At 41.6% G+C, this 26120-nt stretch overlaps 1 protein-coding gene across 1 annotated transcript in view; it reads right to left on the bottom strand.

Annotated features, from left to right (window-relative positions):
* The window catches only part of LOC104461673 (copine-4-like), a gene marked incomplete at both ends in the record, with an annotated part of 47267 nt that extends 21575 nt beyond the window's left edge, over positions 1–25692 (bottom strand). The window contains 2 exons of the mRNA XM_010073337.1: positions 24751–24938; positions 25502–25692. Of these exons, the coding sequence (XP_010071639.1) occupies positions 24751–24938; positions 25502–25692 (379 nt within the window). The remainder of the gene's footprint in view (positions 1–24750; positions 24939–25501) is intronic.
* Between the last annotated feature and the right edge of the window lie 428 nt (positions 25693–26120).

The raw sequence follows: 26120 nt of genomic DNA, 5'->3' as shown, positions 1-26120 counted from the left end.
GAGAATTTGGCCCCCCCCCCCAGCCACAACCCGCGTGACGGAGACGAGACTCCAGGATGGCTCCGAGCTGCCAGCGCTTGCTGAAGTCCCTGTCATCCCTCGCAGGTTGAAGCTATTGCTGCTAAACCAGGAGAGCTGTCAGACAGAGTAGGATGGAAAAAATGGGTCTCACAACGGAAAATGAGAGCAGCACAAAGATGCCCCCTCTCCCCCCACCCAGTCCAGGGGATACCCAGTCTGAGAGGCGTGGGGATACACCAGCTCAGATCCAAAATCTACAGCGCAATGCTGATGCAGTGGGGCTCACCGGCTTGGATGGTTCCATCGCCTCCTCATCCCATCAGTCTCAACCCTAGATGTCTCTGCAGTACGGTTAGCTGGACAGAACTGACAGCTGCTGCCACGTACCAGAAGACAGCGAAAAGGAGCAAATTATCCCAGCACTTACAGTTTGCTAGCAGCAAAATCAGAGAAGCCAAACCCCACTGGAAGGCCACTCCCTGGACCGTCCTTCCTCCAAGTACCACCTAAGCTAACCTGGCACGACTCTCGCAGAAAGATATGCTTACTCTGCAACCGCTCCAGGGAACACCAGTACAACCCAGGCAGAGCTAATGAACAAACTGGTGGGTAGCTAATGATCACACAGGTGCTAAGTGAAGGAAGAGAGCACTAGGACCCACCTAGAGAAGCCAGGAACAACAACAAAAAAGTTTCTCTAAAAGCATGTCCGATTACAGCAACATTTGGGAACAGCAAAAATAGCAAGAAAGCAATCCAACAAAGGCTGGAAGGTCCTGTGGAGGGGGAAAGCAGGAACACCTCTGAACTTCACCATACAACACAGAGTGAGGAAAGGTCCAGCATGGTGCCTCGACACTGGAAATTACCATATTCATTTCACTCTGAATAGAATTAAAAACCAAAGCAAACCAAAAGCGCTCTATCCTGAAATTACTTTAGAAACGAGGTGCTTCTAGCCACAGTGTGTTGGAGCTGAGGGCCTCCAAGCGAGGACCTACCACCTAAGCTCGGAGCTCCAAAGCATCGCAGGATTTCCAAGGTCCAAAGCTCATGGCAAGTCCCTTCCGAGGAAAACGTCAATCTGCATCATAACTCCTTAATGTGTTCCATAACGCATTCAGTTTGACAGAAGTGAAAAGCTTCTCTGAAACGAGACAGCCATTCTGAGCCCCACCAGCCCAGTTCCGGGTGGCTCTATAGGCTGCGTTATTCCCAACGCTGCGCTCTGGTGCCACAATTCATACCACGCCTGGAGCACTGCACTGCACAAAACAACCCAAAACTGTACAAAGCTATGTGATCCCCCTTCAGAGACAGGCTGCTTATTATCTGCACTATCTTTTTTAATCAAGAACTTCAAGATTGTTTATTACCTGCAGTGTCTTTTTTAATCAGTAGTAAGGCTTCTGGTTGACTAACGCTAGTGTAAAGGGGAAAAAAGTGGGCGAAAAGAAAAACTGCACAGGGTAGCACAACCCATCATTGCTGTATAACTTTGCCCTTCCGCAATGTTTTTCACAAAAAGGTTTCCCTCTACAAATGTCAATCAGCGGGACTTACTCCCATGTAAAGGACTGGAAGGAAATTAGCAGACTGATGTAATTTTAATTGCATTAATATGCAATAAAAGTAAGTTCTTGGCAGAAAATGCTATGACTATACTACTTATGGGTTTAAATATTAAATACAACTCTCTTCTTCAGAGCTCCTCTTCTAATTACACATTTTATTTTCTACCATATATTTGTCTTCCTAGAAGCATTTTGGAAACTAATGACAACTTTCAGGTTGGCTGGATTCCATTCTTTTTAATACAGCCAAGTGAGATTTAATTTGAAATCTGCCATCACCTTAAAATATTAATAAGATCAGAGTAGTTCTACAGTGCATATTCATCTCAGCGACTGAAAGGAGCTTGATAAAGTTGGTGCAGGCTTTAGGTATCTTAAACATAAAAAAAATTATGTGGGAGAATCATATCAATATGCAGACACGTTTAAAGCCCCTGTTAGGAGAGAAACAAGAATAACACAGATCAAACTGAGAAGCTAAAGCGCAGATTTTGTTGCCAATTATCATCAAAGCCAGCAACTCCTTGAAACCCAGAGGGACACAGTTCCCGGAACTCCCTATGAGAGAGAACCGATGTTACGTCCTCCCATGGGAACATGGTGCCCTACCTCCCAGCTCCTGTGGGGATGCCGCACCTCCAGCTTCCTTGCCGGCCAAAATCAGAGCTGGCCAAGGCCAGCATCGTTAAGGTGCATGCTGTGTAATCACTCAACTGCTGGCAACTCTTCTTCAACTGGGGAAATGGTGACATTTCCAAATTGCCTTCCTATTTGAACCCTTCCATTTTCATTGAACTGCAGTGACGTGGACCACGCTGGACCAGCAGTTGAGAAGAACACTGCTGAAGCTGCGGCACAATGGCTGTTAAGCCTGAGGAGATGTTAAGCACCTTTTTGAACAGTACAAGTTAGAACAACAGGAGTCACCACACAAAAGCAGAGCCTGTGTGCAGGAGCAGTGTGAGGGTGGATGGAGCTTCTCCAAAGAGCTGAAAGAAAAGGTGCAAAGTGGGTTTGCTGTGGTGGAACTGTCTATGTGAACACTTTCTACCAGGAAACAACACTGAATCCCAGATAGGGCAGAAAGCCTAGGACATCCATGGAAACACACATCATGACCCCAAGAGAGAAGAGGAGCTGGAACACGTCTTTCTTCCTAAAATGACAATAAAGAGAGAGCAGAGCTTTGGAACCTGAGAGAGGGAAAATGCCTGCCATGATACAACTCCTAGTGGGTCTCATGAAAGCAAACTTGGCATATGTATTTTCACAGAAACAAGACCAGATCAAAAAGGTACAACTCCTTCACAGGTCTGTTTTATCTCGGAACAACAGATCCCAACAAGTTCTGACCATAGAGCTGCAATAGCAACAGACAGTGCAATGCGCTCAGTGCAGGACAAGAAGGACAGCGATGCCAAGAGATGAGAAATCCTGAGACCAGCAGGGTCAGAAGGCAGGTCTGTATTATTTTAACTGCATATTGTGCCAATCCGAACCATCTATTGACACAATGGTGCTGCTTACTGGTTACAAAGCAGTTATAGAACTTGTGATTTGATCAGGGTAACCAGGTTAGGAAAGCAAAGGTACTTGGTCTCAAGAAAACCACTGCAATAAGCATGCTGCTGCCGCTGGATGCATAAGGAAAGACAGCACAGATTTCACTAATTTCAACTCGATATACACCCATGGACAGAACGTGAGAGAGCGAGGTTGTATAGAGAGAAAAAGACAGTTACTTGTGCAGCCTCCACTTTAGGAGCTTTTGCATTAAAAAAAGCACAGCTCGCCAAAGCACAGCCCATCTAATCCCTCTCAGCAAACAGAATATACTGGAGATGGAAGAGCGAGCACCAGGGAGTTAACACCTCATCCTTTCTACTTAACAACAGTGATACTTAATTGATGTTAGCTGTTCAGCTTTCATAAAAGGTTTCTGCAGATGTTTATCAGACAGAAGCAGATCCTTAATTTGTTTTATCTAGAATGACTCTCAGTTTAGCTCACCAATGCCAAAGATACTAGTGTACATCCTAGTATCTTACTACCTCAGAGCAACAAATCTATCTCTAAGGATCAGAATCTTTTCTATGGAGAACCTGAAAAGGCTAAATCAGCTGAAATAAAGACACCAAGGATTCTTATCCCTCCCTCCTCCTGCGTTTGTCATTTACATGACAATTTTTGAAGATAAATGCAGCTATATATGCTAAGGGGAAAGCAGTCTCACCACTGAGCGCCTCCTTTGAGTTTTGCTGTTTGGCATCAACTACACAAGCTCAGGTCCTACAAGCACAATACGGTTATGTGCATAACTGGATGATCCCCAGAAACTGTACTGCAAACATCACTCGAGCTTATGAGTATGTTTTATAATAAAATCAGCTTTTTTACAATAGAATCAACTATTTTAACTGTACTATAAAAGATATTTTCAAGGGGCCCCATCAAGACTGTGTACACAGCTGTGCTCAGGACAGTAGCAGTGACTCTTGCCGAGCCAGGAGGCTGCCTGGGCCAGCCAAAGCATCTCTAATGGCTTGCCTGAAGGGAAGAATGGTCTGTGCCCAACACCACCAGTTCTGGTTCCCATCAGTGAGCTATAGCTCAGGACAGCACTAAAGGTGCTCGACAGAACGGATCTTTTTGAGCAGAGATGCCCTCCTGAGCAGAGACCCAAAGCCACACACACAGTTTAGGAGGCCAAGTCACACTGAAATTAAGAATTAGGTCTGTGAGTCTTTATGCCAAGGGCTGTTCTGGTCTGTGAAGCTGCTGTGAAGCCAGAGACAGCCAAGGGCAAGTGCTCTGCAGAAGTGCCCAACAGCCTCGCAGCAGACGTCCCAGGCCTGTATCTGTAATCACTGTCAATTAATTTACCTGCTCTGGTCACAACAGAGCAAGAACTGCTGAACACTGGTGCCTATAAAACCACTGTAGTCCTGTTTTGCCTGAGAAAAAAACAAATGCGTGTTTTCCTGTGCATTCATCCATCCAGATGTGCATTTCAGCTTCTAGTACTTTAAAAGTAAATGCCTGTGCTCATTGAATGTCAGTATTCACAATACAAGGAGTTTATTTTAAGACAATATTTAAAACTACAAATTTTGTTAAACTGGGAAACAATTAGAAGCCCTGGGGAAAAGTGCTATAAGATTATACATCTTACAGACCCCATCTGGTTCCAGAAGTATGTATATACAGTATTTTAAGAGATACTTTCTCCTTCAGGAATGCTAAACACCATTCTTCATGAATATGTAAAATTAGATGTTCTCTGTGAGTGAGAAGTAGTAATTAATTCAGTGTTAAACATCACAACCTATTACTTGAACTCCATGGCAACCAAGATTGACAAAAGAGAAAAAGAAATTTCAAAGCCTATTTCAAAATTATTACATTTACACATTTCCCAAATTTTCAAAGCAAACTTGTACTATTTTCGGATACAGACAATTTAAGTTAACTTCTCTAATTGGTAAAAGAGCGAAGAGACAACTAATGATTTTTGCTTTTATTTTAAAAAAGGCTTGATGCTCCCATGATACTCGGGGGTCTGAAGGCAGAGAGGAAAGAGAGCCGACATTCACAGCAGTCACTCTCCGGTATGCACAGCCACAGACCTATAAACCCAATGGCTTAGCTTCAGTTCCCAGAACTGTAACAAAATACATAAACTACTTGTAAATACCTAGAAAAAAAACAAGATGATGAATAACAGACAGCATGGATTTGCCAGGAAGGAGTCCCATCAAACCAATATAATTCCCTTCTATGGCAGGGTAATGGCCTTTGGGGATAGAGAAAAAACAGCAGCTGTCGTATGGCTTCACTTAAGTGAGTCTGATTTCATGTTAAATTTTTTAAAACAAGGTGGAAATATTAGAAGGCTCTAGAAATGGTTAGGAAAAGCTACTCAGAAAGAAAACTTATGTAGAGCATCGTAACTAAAGAGAGATGCACTCAATGATACTCCACAGGGAAGTGTCCTAGGTGGGGCATTATTGAGCATTTTTCTTAATGAACTGAAGGATGGAAAAAAAATTTGTTAAATAGCACTGAGTATATTGGAAAGCAAGACTTCAAACTGTCTTGGCAAACCGGAGAATAGGCTGAAAATAATCAGTGCACATGCTACTTGCTTCTGCCTGCAGTGATCTGAACGTATCAACAATCCACTCCCAGCCCAAAAAGGCAGCTCTTGGGTCAAGTTCTAATTGCACTTCTTTCTAGAATATTTCTCAACAACATTTAAAATACAATTTTCCTTTTCATGTCACAACATCCATTTTCTCAAAGAGGAAAAGACATCTGAGAGTAACTGGACAAGAGTCTGAGTTGTCCCAGCAGGCTACTGGATGGGATGAGAAATCATGGAGCTAGGTGAAACTTCTGCCTGTTTCCCTAAGAATAACGAGTTGCAGTAATTAGTCAGGTATTTGCATTCTGCTCAACAGTGAGACTTCACAAATAAATCTTACCAGCGGAGGTTTAAGAGACTGATCAGCATTCTTTCCTTTTTTCTGAAAAGAAGCTTCTTGGGGACCCTGGGGTTGGAAGCCATTAAAGTTATGGATGCACTTCATCTACCAGTGAAACACACAGCATACTGGTCTGCAACAGCCCGGCTCTGCTCGCTGCAGGGGAGCTCTGCGAGTTTACACTGCTGATGATTTGCATTTACATTTTCATTAGACCGCTGAGGAAAGGAACCTCCAAAGTCTTTATGGGAGTACTCAGTCAAAGCGCACACCTGCTGAAATGCCCAGGCACTGCAGCGCTTGGTACTGCACTGGCAAGGAGTGAACAAACACTCATTTACCTATGTCAGTTGTGCCATGATCAGCGGTTTTCATGCTTTTGTATCTCATCTTTGCTCTGAGTCTATAGAGTAGGCAACGCCTCCCAAGTGGCCAATCTCCTGATCATTAATCCCATTAAAAATATTTTCATATAAACAAAATGCATTGTATCCACTGAGAGATACCATTCAAATTTATCACCCAAAATTTCAATTATTGTTACTCATGGAGATAGCTGAGGGACAGATAAATAATACCACTGTCATCAAAGTGTTTAAAAAACCCACGAAAAGAGCAGGAGAAGCAAACAGCAAAGGCAGCAGCGCAGAGCCTGGCACTCTGCTGGCAGTGCTGGGGACAGACCAGGGTGGCAGTACAAGAACACCGGCAGGTGAAGGGAGGTGAAATGAGAGGGATATGTCATGAAGATTTTACCACCACTGCTTCTGATGCTTATTCTTCCATACCTTAGTGACTGGCTAAACAACAGCAACCATGCTTCTTTCCCAAAGCATGAAGAAGGAAGCCCAAACTGGATCCTAGCTTTCAGTTACCCACCGCTACATGAGCATTTAATTGCTATGACCCAAATTAATTTTAAGAAAATATTTTTATAACATCAATAAGATGTCCTGTATTAAATTGCAATTAATTCAATAATATAATTAAAAACAGACTAGATGTTTTGCAGTCACATCCCTAGCTTTTTTTTTTTCCCCCAAACTCTCCTTCAACTCTTACTGCTTGGTTTTTCACTCCCGTGGGCAGTTGGGGTGTTCGGGAAGCCTGCGCTACGCAGTCTGAGCAGCTGAGCTTTTAAATCAAGAAGGGGCCATGGCATACACCCCAAAGGCAGTCAGATCATACACCCGAAAAGATAAGCTCCTACTCTTCCTAGTCACAAGAGTTATTCTGTTTATATCATTCTCTCTCTTACCATGTTGAAGAAATGACTCTGAATAATTAAAACAAAAAGAGTTTGTAGACATTGTACACATGAAGAATACAGATAAAAAATTCAGAAAAGCCAGGGCAAGTTTAAAAAAATCTCACTAAAAATCTCACCAAGAACACATTTTCTTGAAATATTATTTCTCTCCAAAATTGCAAGGGCCCTGCATTTTAATGCATGTCTCTCAAACAGTTCCTGATTCCCTAAATCAGTTTGAGGACTTCTTTAAGGTTAATTTGATTTTCTGCTATTTAATGACCACCTGGCAGTGCCTGAAGCAATAAAGCCATTTCTGAAGTCATCAGAAAAAAAAAATAAATTTGGAGGAAAGCACTCCTCAGAAAAAAAAAATTATATTTTCTCCCTGAAACGAAGGGATGTTTGCTGATGGTGTGAGGTGCCTAATAAAAAGCCATCCATTATCATATCACATGCTCTCCAGACTCTTTTTTTTGTTCTGAAATACCATGCTACAAGTTGTAGAAATAAGTGATATTTGCTTAAAAGAAAATAACTGAAAAAAGTACTGAGAATATACCAATTTAAACCTGTTTGGAAAGTCATTTTTCAGTTCTTAGTTCCAAAGAGGACGCCTCTAGCTGCAGAAGGCAGGAAGCCTGTGTCTGTAGGGGTGGATTTATCCTGAGATTTAAGATAGCTCAGTTTGATGTCTCCGTGTGAGCTAGGTGTCTAACCCTCCCACTATGGCCAGTGGAGACCAGCAGAGCCACCACTTCAGCTGAGCAGCGACTGGGCATCCATCCTTTAGGACGAGCTGGATCTGCACCTCCTTGCTTCCAGCGCCGGAGAAGGCAGGGGAGGAACACAGCCAAGCACAGTCAGAAGAAAAACAAACCCAAGCAGCCAGCAGACACACAGGAACCCCACAACTGTTGGAAGCCTCCTGCTGTCACAGCCTTGGCCCTTCTGCAACCACCTCTTGATCAACTTTAGAGGACTTTGGTCAGGTTTAACCAAAGAGAAGCAACTTCCTACAAGTTTAATGAAAACTAGAGACTTGAATTAGTACTCTGAGGGTCCAGAGCAGCAGGGAGTATTCAGTTTTCTTTTTGTTAGTATTTCAATTTGACATGATGCAGAATTAATATCCCCCCCTCACACAGCACGAAAAAAAATTGAAATGGCAGAACACCAGACAAAACACTCATCATTTTCTGATGTGCAGCAGTGTTATTGCATATTAACTATTGGAACACTGTCACACAGCTTAAATACACACACCCCCTCCTTTGCATGAGACAAGCATTACTGAAGTTACTACATGGAACACACTTCTCTGCTTCTCAGGCTTGCCTGTACAACCCTAATTTTGGCCCTTTTGTTCGTATGCACTATGATACAGTGGATCAGTTACGTGTTCACATCCCCTTTTTTCAGCACACAGAACAGATGATGCTCACTTCACGAGCAGCTATGCCTCTTCGTCCTTTCTTCTCATTGCTCCATGTCTGACTGCTTATCTTATGCACTGTATGTGATTTAAACTGGGCTCTCACAGCAGCTTTAACAGTTTCATTCAGTTTTCCGAGCTGTGTATCAGAGTAGTATCCAAGTTCTCTACAATCAGGGACAAGCTCATCCACTAAAATCTAAGAAATCTTGATTAAGCCTAAGCGTAGGGTTTAAAACATGTTTATAGTTTACTAAATACGTGCACACTTCCCTGGAGACAGCCACATGCATCCCCTTCACCAAACTGCAGGTGGGAAGCACTGCCTCTACCCAAAAAAGTGAATGCATCTACAACATACTGCATCACTCTTTTCCCCGATGGAAGGTTTGATGAGAACAGAGATGCAGACAAAGACACTCTATATAGCCTGATGCACCTTACATCACAGGTATGTGGCTCAGGTTTGATTCTGAATGCTGGTTTCCTAACAACATTATTGTGCCCTAGCCTAGTCATTAACGGGTTGAAGTTTTTTGGCCCAAATTTTCACAAGAAATAATTCTTGCGGCTTATACCTGTCTTGTAATACGCCAGCCCAAACAGAAGCAGTTTGTCAAAAACATAATCAACTGAAAACAAGCTTTTAGCGTGGAATCCTGAGAAGGATTGATGGTCCTAGTGGTGCTTTCATCAAGAGAGCAGGGTGCTGTTAGCGGCTCTCTGTAAGCTGATCTCAGTCCAGCATCGCACCAAAGCACTGCGGTGGACAGAACTGGGAAGGCTTCTTGGCACAGAGGCACCGATATCTAACCCAAGTAGTGTTCATCTTGTCAAATTAGAAATTGAATAGCTGCCACCGAAGATAGCAAAGGGAAGTGCAGACGGCACCGATATCTAACCCAAGTAGTGTTCATCTTGTCAAATTAGAAATTGAATAGCTGCCACCGAAAAGGGGGAGTGCAGACCACAGGAAAGCCTGACACAGAGAGACGTGAACAAAAAGGCAACGAAAAATCATTTCTGGGTGAAGATGCCCCCTATTACCCAATCTAGCTCGACCAGAACACTAGACAAGTGAAGAGCTGAAATCTGTTCATCCTTTGCCTCGTGGAGCTAAGTCTGTAAAAAACTGCAAGTCAGTCCTCAGCATCTTGAATAGTAATGCTGGCTTCAAAAATCATGAGTTGTTGATTTTGTTGTTGTTTTAAAATAGGTACATGTTCGACAGTTCTAAATTTACACTCTTTTTTTGTGACCTTACGGATATACTCCCTCCTGCTTTCTCCACACAAAGCAACCCACTCATTTTTTTCGGGGGGGGGAAACAGGGAGTCATTATGCCAGGAGGTCTGGCATTAAGCAAAGCAACATATTTTAGAAGATCGTTTCCTTGGGGGGACAACATGTTCTTTCTCCTAATTAGGTGCCCCTTGCTATTAAGTTGGCCATTGCCGTTCCATACTGTTAGTATGGAACTGAAGTGGATGCATTAATCTAGAAACAGGGATGAATTTGAATCTGAACCATTAAACTCGGATCCAAATTCAGATCCTGCCCTTTAACTGGCCTTCTCAAAACACACCCTGTCCTGCTCTGCTCAGCAGGCACCAGGAATCAGAACAACGTTTGATTACTTCTCCCCTACTGCCAAGGGAGGGAGGCAGCCAAAGAACTAGAGGCTTTTGTATCTATCCAGATTATTTTTGTCTATTCAAATGGATGATTAGGAGACTTGAATAGTACAAAGCCTTAAAATGGAGAAAATACAGAAAGTCAGCAAACTTGATAAAGACACAATTACCTTGTATTTGTAACCCCCCCACCACTCATACCGATTTTAATTCTGCTTTTTTTGAAGATAAAATTCCAATAAGTATTTATGTATTCTGTATTTTTGCCGAAAAACCGATGAAAGGTATTTGAGAGACAAGTAGTAGTTCATTGCTCAGAAATCCATTCCATAACTCAGAAATAATTCCAAAAACAGTAAATTTTACTCTTTTCTGTATTTAACAGCCTTCAAGAGACAAGCCATAAAAGCATCACCCAAAATCACCTAACACATCTTCCTGCTCAGACTGTATATTCAGCTAGCCAGACTGACATATCTGTCTTCACCTAGCAAAGAAACAAGGACATTTACAAACCCCAGCGTAAAGCTGAACCACTGCAGGATGCCTGTTGGAGCAAGCAAACTGCATCTGAGAGCTCTTACCTTTAAGGCTAGTAAAAGACTATTAGTTGTAAGGTATTGCTTGGTACGAAGCCACAGGATTTGCAGCTAAAGTATGCAAACCCAGAGTGGAATAGTGGTGTGTGTGTAAATTATGCATGTTTCTTATTAGATCAAATCCCTTTTAACTCCTCCTCCCCCCAGCACTTATTACACAACTTGTCATCTCTTGTTTACGTGCCATATGGTACACAGCCCAAGCAGAGAGGGCAAACATCCACAGGATGTGTGGGGAAAGGGAGATATTTGCATTTAAGACATGAATATGCATTCGTAGGCGGCACATTCCAGATACATATTTTAAAAGCGAGACTATTTATTTTTACAGGCTTATTGCTAGTGTGCTCCCCCACGCCTCGCAGCACGGAGCTGGTGCTCTGACTGAACATACAACAGTTTTCAGTTCTCAAGGGCATGGACCGGCACAGAAGCCACAACACTGGCAGTGTAACTTCTCTGCAAAACTGGAGAATTCCTCTGAAAAACTGTCATCTGCTGGAAAAAAGTACCACTGCTGAAATTGAAATTGACTGGTTTTGTTTCTGAAATCAAAACGGGAAACCCGTCTTCAAGGGAAAGGAGATAATCCTTCTGCATTCCTCTCTTTCTTTTTTCTTCCCCTTTTTTGCTTCTGTTTTTCTCTTAAGCAAATGAGTAAGGCCCAAAAAAGATAAGGTTATTGCTTGGGATTTAATTAAGCTTTACTCAGTCCTTTCTATTCCACGGATTTTTGTAACCTTGAAGACTCACTTAGATCACCTGTTCTTGGATTCTACATCTATACAAAGAACACAAGAGTGCTCGTCAGCCTCAGAGATGTAATACAAATATAACTGACCTGGCAAACAAATGCCATGTGAGCCAGGTAGGTAAGACAGACAGACAAACAGAAAGACAAGCCTTCTGACCAAGGCGCTGAACTTTAGAATCCCGGCTCTGAGACAATTCTCAATTGTGTTTCATTCTGAATCCCTCATCCACTGGTGCAAAGGAAGGGTGCTTACTTTCCTCTATCAAATGCCTGCAGGAATTAGGACAGTTTGGGACATAGCTGGCCAAAGCTGAGACAGGAGATGGCTTGTTTTGTTGTTGCAAAAAGGAAATGTTAATTTTCCCACTACATTTTTCAAGCTTTTATATAAAAATATACAAAAAAACCAAACACATACTTCTCTTTCAGACAAAATGTTGTGACATACGGCTGCTTGCAAGGCACTCAGTAGTCTTCAACTTAGATGTATAAAAGAAGTGTTTTCACTCAAATCTTTTAAGACAGCAGCTTCCTCACAAGTCTCTGGCTTCCCTTGCTCATACACTTTGCTAACACTTTGTGAAATGCATGAAAAAGAAATACTGTTTTCCACTCCTTTATTTTGTTTTTCTTCTACTTTGAGTTGATATACACTTAGAGCTCCCTCTCCTCTTTCTTTTCCCTCTCCTTTCTACATATCTACACGCATTTTGCATCTTTGTCCTGAGTTTCTGAGCAGATGTCTAGAAACAAAGTTAACAACAGTTATCACCATCAAATATGCTGGGCTTTGAGTAACAGGACTTGTAACGTTCACCAGAATTAAGGAACCAAGAGGTTATTCTGGACTTGTGCATAATCTGGGCTGCGCAGTGTGCAGTAATTTTTCTTGCAACAGCCCTAGAGAACTTGTCAGATGTACTGGAATTTCATAAGGGTGTTGTTGCTGTTGTTTGTAACCACATAAAACATCAAAGACATCCATGATGCCTTATGGAAGAAGTGAACTGACTCTCGACTGCATGACGCTCACAATATGAGGTTATTGTTTGTTTTTGTTGATTTAATGCAAGAACCACCAAAATGAGCTGTGTAGTGTGATGGGTGCTCGCTGGGTCAAACCACGATAGTGGGTCAGGCTGCACCCAGGACACCCAAACAAACCTACCCACAGTTATAACGCATTGTAGGTCATTGCCCCAAAGCAGGACCCACCACAGTGACACCAAAATAACTTCAGAGAGAGGGTACAGGCACCCCTAAAGAGACCGAGATACTAACTGAGCCATAGGGGACATGCCACCACTTGGTCACTCCAAGTCACTGGTCTGCAAACACCAGTATTTGTTCAGGGGTGAAAGCAGCCCCTTACTGGAGACATCACTAAAACAGTGGACTTACTACAAATTGTACGGTCAGAGAAAAATGCAACCTGTTGATGAAGTGAAATTGGGAACAGCCCCTTAGGCTAAAGGGAAACTCCCGTCCTGCAGTCAATGGGGTGTGACTGCACGCACACCGATTCACACACACTGAGCTAAGACTCTGCGGAAATGTTTGCAGGATCAGTATCAAATAACCACATTGCTCTTCAAAAGCTCTCTATATAATCTGCAGGAAGATTCAGACCAATTATATATCTCATGACTAATTATCCTAATTAAACTGACTGGTAGCGCATTAGTGATTCAGACAGAAAACAAAATATTCAGACTTTACATTCTCCTCCTCCACGCTCCAGTGACATCTCTAATGCATCTTATGATGTTTTATTTATCTCAACCCAAAGGCAAAAATACACTGAGCTTTTCCCAAAATAAATTATATCAGCTTCCTCCAGCCTCTTGTAAAAAATCCACCCAGTACGGGGAGATGTTGCTGCTGTTTAATGTCACCCTCACTGTCCCACAGTTCCAGTTTGTGAAGCACTTCTGTATCGGCATACACCTCCCCACACCATCCCCGAGCACCACTGCACGTAGTTGCAAACTTACCACAAGCTGCCCATTGGCAGGTTCTCGCTGTATCACATCTATTGTACCGGACAGGTTCTTGCTGGTGGTTCACATCCCAGTGCACTTCCAGTGCCTCCCTGACTCACCACCCCAGCCCCAGCTGTTCCCAGTCCCGTCTGGGTATGTCTGCAAGGGGCTGACCTCTCTGCGGAGGACAGGAGCAAAAACCCCTGGATCTAGGGCAGCTACTACCTCTTGCTAAGAATGGATGTCCCCACGTGTTTGTATTTTTGAAAATAAAGCTGAGAAAGGAAATGACTGTCTTGGGTCACTTCATACAAGCAAAGCATCCTTATATCCCTGTATTTGCACAAGGAATTCCAAAAACATCCAGAAAGTCTTCATTAAAGTGAAGACTTATGGCTCAAAGCCAAGTGCTCCAGAGCGGAGACTACCTGTGCAGCCACAGTTTCTCTTTTTGCCTGTGCACAAGCCTTCATCACTTCCATGACGATTCCCCCCTTCCCTGCCGCTCATCCCCGCGGCTCTGCTGTCTGACGCGGGGCACAGGGCAGACCACGCTCCCAAATGGAGTACTGCATGTAACTGAAGGATTGTTTCTTCCCCCTCCTTTTACCCTGGACAAATCAATACACATCATTTACTGCTGTGAACATTTTACTGATTATAACACTTTCTTCAAATATTGAACTGATATGGAACACTTGGCTACTTTTATATGCCCATATTTTCTTTTAAATTTTTTAAATGTCTTCCTGTTGACCTAAGGAACTTCTTCTATGCCTAAGCAAAAGAGAAGAAATACATGAAACAAAATGTTTGATAAACCAAAAGAGTCTAGATTAATGTCTTTGTCTGGGTGATATTCTTAAGAAGGCTGGCCTTGTAAGACCCAGAGGAAAAGATCCTGATCTGCAGATAAATGTGATTGGGAATTGGAAGTACTTCAAAATCTGAAGAGCTCAGCACCACGCTGTTCAAATCTATTCCTCACCAAGTACTCAAAATTAAAAAAAAATAAAAAATTACCCTACAAGGTGCTGGCCCAGAGTTCCAATTGCCTCTAAAATAAGATCCAGGTGCTCTTAAAAGTCTAAAGCAGCCTATTAATTTTAAAATGCTCTTCACTGCATGTGCCATGAATGCTGATCTTTAAAAAGCATGTCTAAATCAAAATACTCCATATTGCAGAATAATTGGTTTATTAAAAAAAAAGCTGCAACAAGATAGCCCTGGCCAAGTGACAAGCCATGTTTAATATTTTCTCTAAGCAAAAAAGAACAAAAAAATAATCCATGTATGCTTTGCTCTCTTTTCTCCACACTTCAAATAAAAACCTTCACTCCAGGTAGGCTGCTTCTTCACCTTGGCTATATCAGACTTACTACTGCTCAGAGGCTTACTGTTACAATTATTTATATTGTGATAGCACCTGGAGACCTAGATAAGGTCCTTACTATCCTTTGCAAATAAAATAGAAGAGGCATTTCCTGCCCCTAAGAGCCTATATCTAAGTAGTTTATAAACACAGACAACAGCATTGCAAGCACTTGGGGGGGAAAAAAAAAAAAATCACCAGAGCACAAAGGACTGCTTCAGGTCTGAGTATACTTTTAGAATAAAAGTGCAATTGGTGAGGCTGGATATAATGAGTCTGGATATAAGGGTCCCCATAGGGGTTTAAGAGATCATCTTCAGCAGTGATGGTGAAGAGTACGTCCATCACACCTGTACCTACCAGAATCTGCCCCGTGAAGCATCACTGTGTAGACATACTACGATCAGTCGCGTTCATACAGAGATAGTGCAACTTCTGCAAAAAAGCAAGAGTACCCACCACGAGAGTATCCATCCTGGAGTGAACCTCAGTGAAGGATGATCCCACCTGAACCATGTGCCAAGATCCCACTGAGAATGAAAAGGGGTTACAGTGAGGTAGCTTTGAGGCAACTACCTTAAAACATTCAGAAGTCCAGTGACCAAAGTCACAAACTAATAAATCATAAACATTTCTTTTCAGTCCTACGTGAGACACACCAGCTCTCCTTTGTATTTCATGTCGTAACAGCAACCGCTGGCACAAAGCTGACTTATGAATGACACAGGAGGTGACCTGGTCAGCAGCCTACCAACCGGCTCTGCCTACATCCTATATGACTGCCTGCTTTCCAGCTTCTCCTCCCCACATCTGTAACGAAATGACCAGGAAAAGGCAGGCAGATGCTCAGTGAATTATGTATTCTCACCACAGACATCCCCAGGAGTAGCCAAATTATACAATGGTTCACAAGAGCCATGGAGATAAAAGTGTGTGCTCTTTAAATAGACTGACCTCCAACTCCAGCTGAAATCAGCAGAAAAAGCAGAGGGATACAATGAAGAAAAAAAAATAATTAGCCCACATCAGTTGTACTGCAGTGAAATGGGTAAGAGCACATGGCTGCTTTGAAAGAGGATGCACAGATAGAAAGAGGTATACTATGACAATGTAAACTCTGGGAACTCTAACATCGTGCCAGAATCTTATTTAAAAATGTGCCCAACTGATACAATTAAAATGTGTTCAAAAATATGGACTTTCTTGGTTTCAAAGTTTATTAAAGATGCATGTATTCCTTGGGGTTCTTAGTATTAACCTTCCAAAAATTAACACAAACAAACTGCTGGTGCCAGGCTTAGCAGACAATACCTCCAGCTCTCCTACGATATAAAGGAAAACTTCAGGCTTTGGAGTGGTTCCTTTCATTCTTTAACTCCAAACTATGTGAATCAGAAAGGTTTCCATCATAAAAGCTTAGGGACAAAAATACTATCTAGTTACACCAAGTGTGTTATTTTCCATTAAACCTGCAACTTGTAACCATATTCTTATGCAGAGAAAACAGGGACACCTGAAGGTCAGGGCATGGCCCCTTTAAATCACGACAACACTGGCTCAATCCTGAAAAGCAAAGTCTATAGAATAAATCCAAAACACAAGCATGCAAGCCCTGTGGACACTATTTTTGGTGCCAATACTGCAATGGGATGTTAAGCAGCAAATCCAAAACCAACCAAAAACTGGGGAAAAAAGATCTCTAGAAGTTAAAAACAGCATCACATATAAGTTGAACTTAAAAAATAACACTTTTGTGAGGAATTGGGAGTCTCATGTAGAATTTGAATTTTTGTGAAGTGTAAGACTCACTCTCTACCATAGGATTAGTTATGATCCACAGTTTCCATTATTATTAGAGAATCTCACTCCCAGTGAAAAATATAAGTTACATACATAAAAAGGGAAAATTCGGCTGTAGCGTTGTGGACGTGACTTCATCGTGGAGCTATCAGGCTAAAGATGGGAGAACACTGAGCGAGTCCCACCCTCCTAAGGAAGGAAGAAGGGACACTGCCTATAAAATACATGAATGGCTTCTTTATTAAGACAAAGAATTAATGCAAAGGTGGTCAAGGAACCACTCTGGGACTCGTATTAAAGAGCCAAGGAAGCAAGCCAGCAAGCACAGGGTCTTGAAGAAGATTAAGCACACACTGGGCTGTCAACAGACTACTGAAACATAGGGCTACAGCAGAGTGATCAGCCCTTCAAACAGCTTTTAAAGTTAAATGCAGCAAGGTACAGTGATCACCAAGACGTTTCCTTGGAGAAGCATTTGAAGTGACGTAGCGCACTTGGTGCCACACCGAGCAGACACCAGCTGGCTGATGCAATATCAAGGCAATGAGTTTTGTCAAACCTTGCAAAAACAAACCCCCAAGCCTCATATTTTCCCCTTTGATTAAGTGTATCATGACAAATTCAGATTACCCCAATGATGTTTTTCTGCTTCAGAAACACAACATCCCAGGTTGGTGGTGTGGAATAAAAACTGAGCATCTCACAAAATAATGAGATTTACCTCAGATAGTTGCAAGTTAATATTTTATGATGAATTTCAGCCTAAATGATAAAGAAACTGTCTGAACAACATACTGTGTGCCTTTGAACTTAGAAATTGATAGAGCAGTGATTCCAGTTCCAATGACTTACATGCTTTTCCAGAGGAGACTTTACACCAAGAATTGGCTTAAGACCTATTTTCATTTTGTCACATTTTGAACAAAAGGCAGGCAAATTTTTAAAGCCAAATCACCAAAGTAACCTACACCCAAATAGCACAGACTTTGTACAGCCTGTCCATGCTGCCCTGAATTTTTCTCAGCAAGGAAGCACCTCTGCAGAGCCAGGACTGGCGGAAGCCGTTTGCTTTGCTGTCAGCAGCAGCGGTGTGGTGGCGGTTGCAGCCATTCCAAGCCCTCTTCCAGTAATTTTTCAGTCCTGTTGCTTTACTTCTGAGGCAGTCTCTTACTAGTCTACACATACCACTGCCTGGGATCTTCTTGTGGAGAACACAAAGGATAGTAAAAGAAACAAAAGCAGAAATCATGATGCTGATGTTTTACTTAGACATAGTCTCAGCTTCCACAGAGAAAATGTGACACACCTAAAGCAAAGCTGCAACAAAAGCACAACACCACCATTGCAGTCTGGGAGGCGGTCTGCAAGCTGGGAGCTGATGGGCAAAAATACTTTCTTTTTTTTTTTGGACAAGTAAGATTCAAAAGAGAAATTGGGATGGGAGGGTGTAATGTATCTAGAAATACACTCCAGCTTTGTTTTCTGGTTTGTGTATGCTCTGAGCACCCACCAGCAACACATGCAAGATGAATACCATGAGATTTATAAGAAATCTCAATGCAAGAGCTATGCAGATAATTGATGCAATGTGGTTCTGCTTGGATTTCATAGCTTCTATACACAAAATTATAAAGTTTTCAAGGGGAGAAAGAAAAATAAGTCAATCCATTCCATTGTTTAAAATCAAAAAAGTTCAGACAAAGATTGATAATATCTGTTAACGGATAAGATCAGCACATCTATATGGAAATGTAGTTTGGACACTTCAATGCTCAGTTAGGTTTCATGGAGTCTGCATCCTGGACTGATTACAACATAACCAAAGCAATATTATTTTTAAGCTACTACCAAACATGAGGGAAGATGAAAAACAACAGTTTCAGTGAAATTTCTTTTACTTTCCTTAGCATAAACTTAAACGCCATCAATTCATATCAACAGCACATTATCCTGTTATATCCTGGTTTTAAACCAAGCCAGCTTAATGAGTTTGGTATTTCTAGTCAATTAATATTTGAATAGAAGACTTTCCAAAGAGCATTCATAGTAATTCAGCCCGTTTTTCTATATCAGTTATTCAGAGTTTCATGACTGCTCTTTACCTTGAGGTAACAATTCATATTGGGCCCCGACATCATTCCCAGTAAAAGCAGAAGTGGTTCAGGTTGCTGACAATCTCAGTCCTGTTCTGATGCTATAGGTTAAGGCTTAGTGTATCCAGTCAATCAAATGAATTATGTACTTACAAACCAGGTCCAAAGATTCCTGTTTACTGCAGGTTTATCACAATCTGTCAGACTACTAAAGTCAAGTCAGGCTTAAAATCTGCCCTGGAGATGTGTGAAGTTTGTTATCTGTAATAAATAGCTCATGAGAGGCAGATGTATCACCGAGACAATCTGAAATGTGCATCTGCCTGTCCACGATAAAAGCAGACTGAGACTCTTCATCTAAGTTTAAAATATTACATATCTGATGGACAGATAATTAATCTGCAGAGAAAGAGGGCAAAATGATCAAAAAAAATTTTTTTAAGTATGGCAACTCCTCCCATGCAGAACTGTAGCATTTCTCCTTTTGGTTGATGCCAAAGAATACTCAAAGCAGTCAGATACATTTAATGCTAAATGTAGTGATCATGCATCCCCCACTTCACAGATGGGGGCTGGATTTCTGCAAAGTTCTCCCTAAGGCTGTTCAGCCACATGAGCTACTGCTATTCTGTGCTACCTCTTCATCAGGAATCAATTTTTTTTTTTTTAAAGCAGCATTAGCATTTCTCCAATTATTTATCATATTTTTATTATCAGCTCTGTGGTATCCTTTGCTTGCTGCATGCCACTGAAAAAGCTTTTCTGAGGATCTATATCTGCAAAACTGAGTACAGTATGGCAGGAGAAAACACATACCAACTTTTATTTTTACAATCTGTTTTAATTCCTGAGTGAAAGGGAGAGATGAAGGAAAAGCAAGCTCTTTAAGCTCATCCTTCATGTCTGTCAATTCTTTTATTGCGACCTGCAAGGGAGTCCCAGCTGAAGGTGTCCCACCACCAGCACATTCTCAGTCCCCATTCCCTTGTCTCTGCCCCAGAGGGGTACACGAGAACAAGGACACCTCTCCCGTTCCAGCACCGCCACCTCACGAGGCCGTCATTCTGCTTACAGGCTGTCCTTACGTGCTGGTGTACAGAAAAGCTCAAGTGTCCTTTTCTGTGCAAACAGGGATTATACTGCTACAGATTTCAGGGAAAGGCTGATTTCTTTCTGCAGGAGAGGAAAGCCGTCATTCCCAGCCAGCCATAGAAAGGAAGGGTTTTGCAAAGTACTCACATCTCCTCCTGACTCTATGCACACTCTAGATAAGAGTGCTAATAATAAATACCATACACCAGGAGTCTTACAGGTGTGACAGACAACTTCAGATCCATGCCACAAACATCCATTGTGACAGATAAGCAAACCAGTTACCCAGTCTTGACAAAGCAGTGGGAGCACTGCAAAGCCTTCCTCTTCCTGAGATCTCCTTTGGGTAATTTTGAAAACATTTTGAATGTCTTTCCGCCCCCCCCTTAACTTACTCATACAACGAAACTACAAGGCTTGACTTGGTTTAAAAAGTAAATATTAGAAGACTTGTGTTTTATTAACATGAGTGAGAACACTGTTTAAGAGTCACAGCTTCCATGGAAAGTTATTCTGAGAAAAAGTTGTGGAAAGTTAGTGAAGCATAAATTGAGACCCATTAAATGTACAGCATGGCCACAGGCAGTATCTGCAAGCACATCTCAGGATCATTAAAAATACTGATGAAAGTGCAATAATACCACAGAAATATTCACCATTTGGGGAGGGGAAAGCAATTCAAGTGCTTTGTTTCTGAAGCAAAAAAGCTTTTAATAAATTCATATACTTTGCCAGCCATAGTAGTTTGACCAAATGTGATAAACACAAGAATAAATGAGAACTCCTCTCAGGTGTTTATTGATATTTCATGTCTGCAATCAAACTACTCAACAGTTAAGATGAAAGCAAAATTTTCAGGCAGCTTTTTTTCAGGCATTGAAGATGTTTCTACCAGCAACAAGACACAATGTTTGCAAAGGCACAGAGGAACCTGAAACAGGTACAAATGGGAAGATCCGTGCATAGCGCTGCTTTCAGAAACACTGATGCACGCTAACTGGAGATGGCAGCTGGAGGATGGCTATACAGAAACTGTTCACAAGAAACAGTTCTTCAGTCACTTCCACAACCTCTGACTAACTGGGAACTGAAACAGGATGCGAACAAGTACGGGCCACTCAGATTTCCATCTCAGCCAGTAAAGTATCACACTGATTTTTAAGCAGGTAATTATTTCCTAACGTGGAAAAGCAACCTCTTGATCCCAGAAGTCTTTGGACACTTTCCTTTCCACGGCTCTCCCAGAGGCAGATTTACCAGGCAGCAGGCTCCTGGAAATTGGTCCCCACAGATCACCTTCCCAGTAGAGGACGTTCCAGGCCACAGCATCAGGGAGAGACCACGGAGCTTTTACCACCTCTCTTTAGAAGTGCTCCCTCCTGACTTCCCAGGAGTACACTTGTTTTTATCAATTTATGTAAATGATGAGAAAAAGTATCTTCCCCCTGCCATGACATGGTGACAGGGGACCGAAGAGATGTGGACAGACAGAGCCGGCCAGAAGCCAGCCTCCTGCTGCTGCAGTGGCAGGAGATCCCACAGCTCTGGTGGAGAGCAAGCAGCTGTCCCAAACATGACCACTCTCAGTAAGAAAAGAGACTTTACAACCCAAGTTTTCTCTTTCTGTCCTTTGTGCATGCATCACATTTCAGAGACTGCACTACAAAGGCAGAAATTGCTGTTTGAGCTAGTGGAACATGATGATAGTTCCTATATATTGACTCAAAGTGACAGCATTTGACTTCAGTTGAGACAATCTGATTCAAATGAGTTCAAATTTAAAGACTAGTTGATTTAAAGAGACAGGAAGAAAAGCACCGTGTTTATGTTTAAATGCTGAGACAAGGAGGAGGCTCAAGAGAAAGCAGCAGTGATGGATGAGATAAAAGCAAAAAAGAGTTACTATAAAATGGCTTTAAAATGAATAGTCACTTATTACTACCTGGGGTGTAAAAAGAAAAATCTCTTCAAAACCTAATGATGTTCATGTTTCTGAACTAGGCACAGGAGGAAAAAAATTCCCAGTACCGGCTTCTAATCAAATGTTTGCTAACATAGAAGATTTACAGCCTTTAGTTTTCATACTTAGGACTTTGCATATGAAGTTGAAAAAGACTTGGAGAGGAAGAGAGTTGTCTTTCTTTTTAAAAAGGAGGGTAATACAAAATGCAACTCCAGGTTTTGAGTTTATGCATATATTTTTGTAAGACATAACCCCCCCACCCAGAAAAAAAAATATATTCTTTTTCTCATCAGCAACAGGCTGACATGTTTTATCAAAATTTTCCCAAAGACAAATACACATAGATTGCTCACTTTCAGGGATTCCCTGAATCTGTGGAGTGAATCCATCACATCCTAGCATCTCTACTTGCATGCACAATGCAATGCCATGATCCTCACCCCACCAGCTTCAGCTGCATCTGGCCCAGCAGGGGCTGTGCAGTCAGTCCTCTGTACCTTCCCTACATGTCAGCAGCACCTATGAGCAAGAGCACAACCATATACAGACCACAATCAGCATTTCAGGCACCTTCAACCCAGTTGCTCCCTGTTCATAAGTCTCCATACAACCAGAAGAAGTGATCAGTATGCACATTTCAGCCATACTGGATTTTGCTATAGTGTTTGGAGACATCCAGCCTACAAAGGTTTTAAGGTATCTGGAAATCCAAGACTAGTTCTTGAAGTCACTAAATCCATAGATGCAGCACTCTTAGGTTCCACTCATCTTTGGGCTGTCATTTAGTTATTCCTGTGTTGAATATACTCACTTCATTAGTAACTAGATCTTTTAAAAAGTATTAGTTTGTCTGTCATCTCAGATCTTGCTGGATCATTGATTGTCATCAGCAGAAGATTCTTCCAGCAAAATTATGTGTTCAGCTATACCTGAGTGACTCTGCTCAATTTAACTCAGCAATTGGAACTTAATTAAGAATTCTGTTGAGAATGTGTGGGCCAGAATAGGAAAAGGCTCATCATGTCAGAGCGGTATTAGCTCTGCTGCACTGATAGGAACATGAACTAATAACAACTTTTTGTTCAGACTAAAATGAATACCCTGGACTTTTCATTAGGCAGTAGGAGCAACTGACGTAAGATGAGAATCATATCAGTGAACAAATCTGTTCTGCAAGAATTACTCTATTCAGGCAATCACCTTCCAAATTAAAAACCACATCAAATAAAGGGAATCTCCATTACAACATAAGAATATACAATTTAAACCTACATACCCTGGTCATAACTGGCCACAGAAAAACTATGTGAAATGCACTGTAAGATATTCAGATAACTGAAATGGCCCTAAAGATTTCACTCTGTCCTTTCCAAAAAAAGGGTGTTTCCCTTATTTTCCCCTTCAATCCATTGCTTGGTTAATTACTACTATTTGAGCAATTACATACAGTGCAGCTAAATGCTCTTTTCTACACAGCGCTAGAATTACCTAGCGCCAGCTAGAACTACCTTCTTTCAGGCTACCTATTATATCACCTTAAATTTCAGTTACATGAAGACACTGATTTTGCAGCACTAGAGCAATCATGAGAGTTTTATTCCTACTCAGAGTAGTTTTCTACCAGAGAACCATCTAATGGTTCCACAGCAGTGAACTAAGAAAAGAGGAAGACCACTGCCAAAAAACCTTACAATTGCTATGCTGGTGCTGACCCCCGCACTGGAAAAATTTCAGAGGTCAACAGGTCAAAACCACACAATTGGAATAACTGGAATAAAATCCTCAAAGTCTGACAGACTTGGCTGAATATGCTAAATTAAAAAACTCATCAGTGTAGGACTTTGCTTTCTGCATATGCTCAGAGCTATTGTTATTTTTATTTTTTTATGCTGAAATTGTTGAAAAGTGAGGGATGAATATTCACTCAAAGCAAGAACTGGACTTGATACTTTCCTAATTTTCTCTACGCATGCTTTCCATTAAAACCTCACACCTTTTAGTTGGATTAACCACAAACATTCAAGTGCAACTTTCAAGTAAAATAACTACCAAGGTTTCACTTAAAATATTAGATTTAGTTCTAATGTTCTTCATTTACAATTTGCATGTCTCCAAGACATCCCGTTTCTATTTATCAATGAAATGGTTTCTAAGATCGGGTAAAATAACACGAAGTGGGATTTTAATCAAACCTGCAATCTGCAATACGACACAAATTGATAAGGCAAATGCACTAGTTTAAGTTACTAGCTTCAACTGTGAATCCAACTGTAATGCTCAAAATTTGCAAATCACACTACTTTGTCACTAAATCTCTCACCTACTGGTAACAAATACTCCTCTCTTGCACAGCATTTTCCTTCTTTAGATTGGAAGGAATGATGGTCACTATCATTATCGCCACTATTATATAGCTTCTATGAAACAAGATAGCCTAAAGGGAAATGTTTTATGATGCTTCTTTCTTTAATCATCTTCATTTTTAATCTAGACTCCAAAGAGAAGTTCAAAGTATCATTAAGAGTCTGAATCAAAGTGCGTTAGAGTTAATGGAAAATCTCCCTTCACTCTTACAAGATTATGCCACAGGCTCCAAATTGCTTCTTCTCTTTATTGTTCTTGCTATTTGAATTTTGTCTCAGTTTCTCTATATCATCCAAAAGCATCAAAATAATATATTTTTTTTTTAAACACTCACCTCAAACCACTGGCCATGTGACTGCATTTTAAGGATGACACAGGGATCGGGTTTGGAGAGGGCATCCCGGTCTGATATGCCTTTGCATGCAACTCGCAGCTCCACTTTAGTCAGGCATGGGCTGTTAAAAATTCCCAGGGTATTGGCTGCTGATTCATAGATGTTGCTCATTTTCTTCATTCCTTTTTCTGAAAGAGAGAAAAGGTCCATTAAGAGCAGGGCACGCACAGCACAGTCTGTCCTTCCGTGCAGAAGCCAACGCAACGTTCTGCTAGCTGGTAGGACCCCATGGCTGTGAATGGGATCCAGAGCAAGAGGGGAAAAAATGAAACCAAAGCAATGCCTACAAAAGAAAAAAATACATCATCTTGTACGTTTAGAAATCAATCAACTTCAGGATGAAATTTTCCAGCATACCCCTGAACTCTGGCACTGAACTGCGACTTTGACTTCCAGCTCTGTTCCCGCTGACAGAGCCACGCTTCCCCATGCCAAAGGGCAGACAGGATGGTAGTTCTGAATTCCTCCTGAGAACACCTTATTCCAGTGACAAGGCTCAATTCAGTTTGTTCAGCGCTCCTTCAATCTGCTTTTATTTCTCCATACTGTATCTAGAAAGCACGCATTTCATCTTACACAAGCCTTTTGTGTAAATGCCATAGAAAGCCCCTTTCATATCAACCCTAAATTCCAAAACACATTTCACTCTCTACTTCCACGCTTACTGTAGATTTCCTCCCTCCATGCCTACGCAAGTACGTCAAGATTAATGTTCTGAGCCGAAGGGCAGGATATTTATGCTGGCAAATCCTGTTGCTATACAGTGTCTGCTCTTCGGGGTCAGGAACCACCGTTCCACCAACACAGACGGCTGCAGCGGTGGGAACCTCTGGCCCTTGCTTCTTTATAACCACCACCAATCTTGCAGCTCGAGCTTCTGCTCTCAACAGAAGCAACAAAAACACATTTTAAACACAGAGCTTAGCAAAAAGCACTATATGATCGTTTTTGCATCAGTAAAGAATATGAGAATGTTTTAATTGGCTCACTCATTCTAAGCTTCACGGTTCACCCCTAAAAATCTGTCTTCTAACACAAGAATTAGTGCCTTCACCCCCACGCATAAGAGCTGCAAAAAAATTAACTTCACACTTTCAGAGGACAGATTTCTCTTACCAGACTATTAACAAATTCTTTGCAGTCCATTTCAAACCTTTTCACCGTGTCTTTCACAACACTCTCTTCTCAGAGGTTAATTATTTTTGAGAACGGCTTTGATAAAAGTTAAATTTTGGCGATATGGAAATTAAAGTAGTTTTCTTCCCCCAACTCTGCAAAGTTAAAAAAAAAAAAACCCACAAAACCATACC

This window comes from Pterocles gutturalis, unplaced genomic scaffold, assembly GCF_000699245.1.
Source record: "Pterocles gutturalis isolate BGI_N339 unplaced genomic scaffold, ASM69924v1 scaffold12647, whole genome shotgun sequence".
In the NCBI taxonomy this organism is placed as follows: Eukaryota; Metazoa; Chordata; class Aves; order Pterocliformes; family Pteroclidae; genus Pterocles; species Pterocles gutturalis.
The sequence above is the reverse complement of the archived record's forward strand: the minus strand, read 5'-3'. Positions and strand labels throughout refer to the sequence as shown.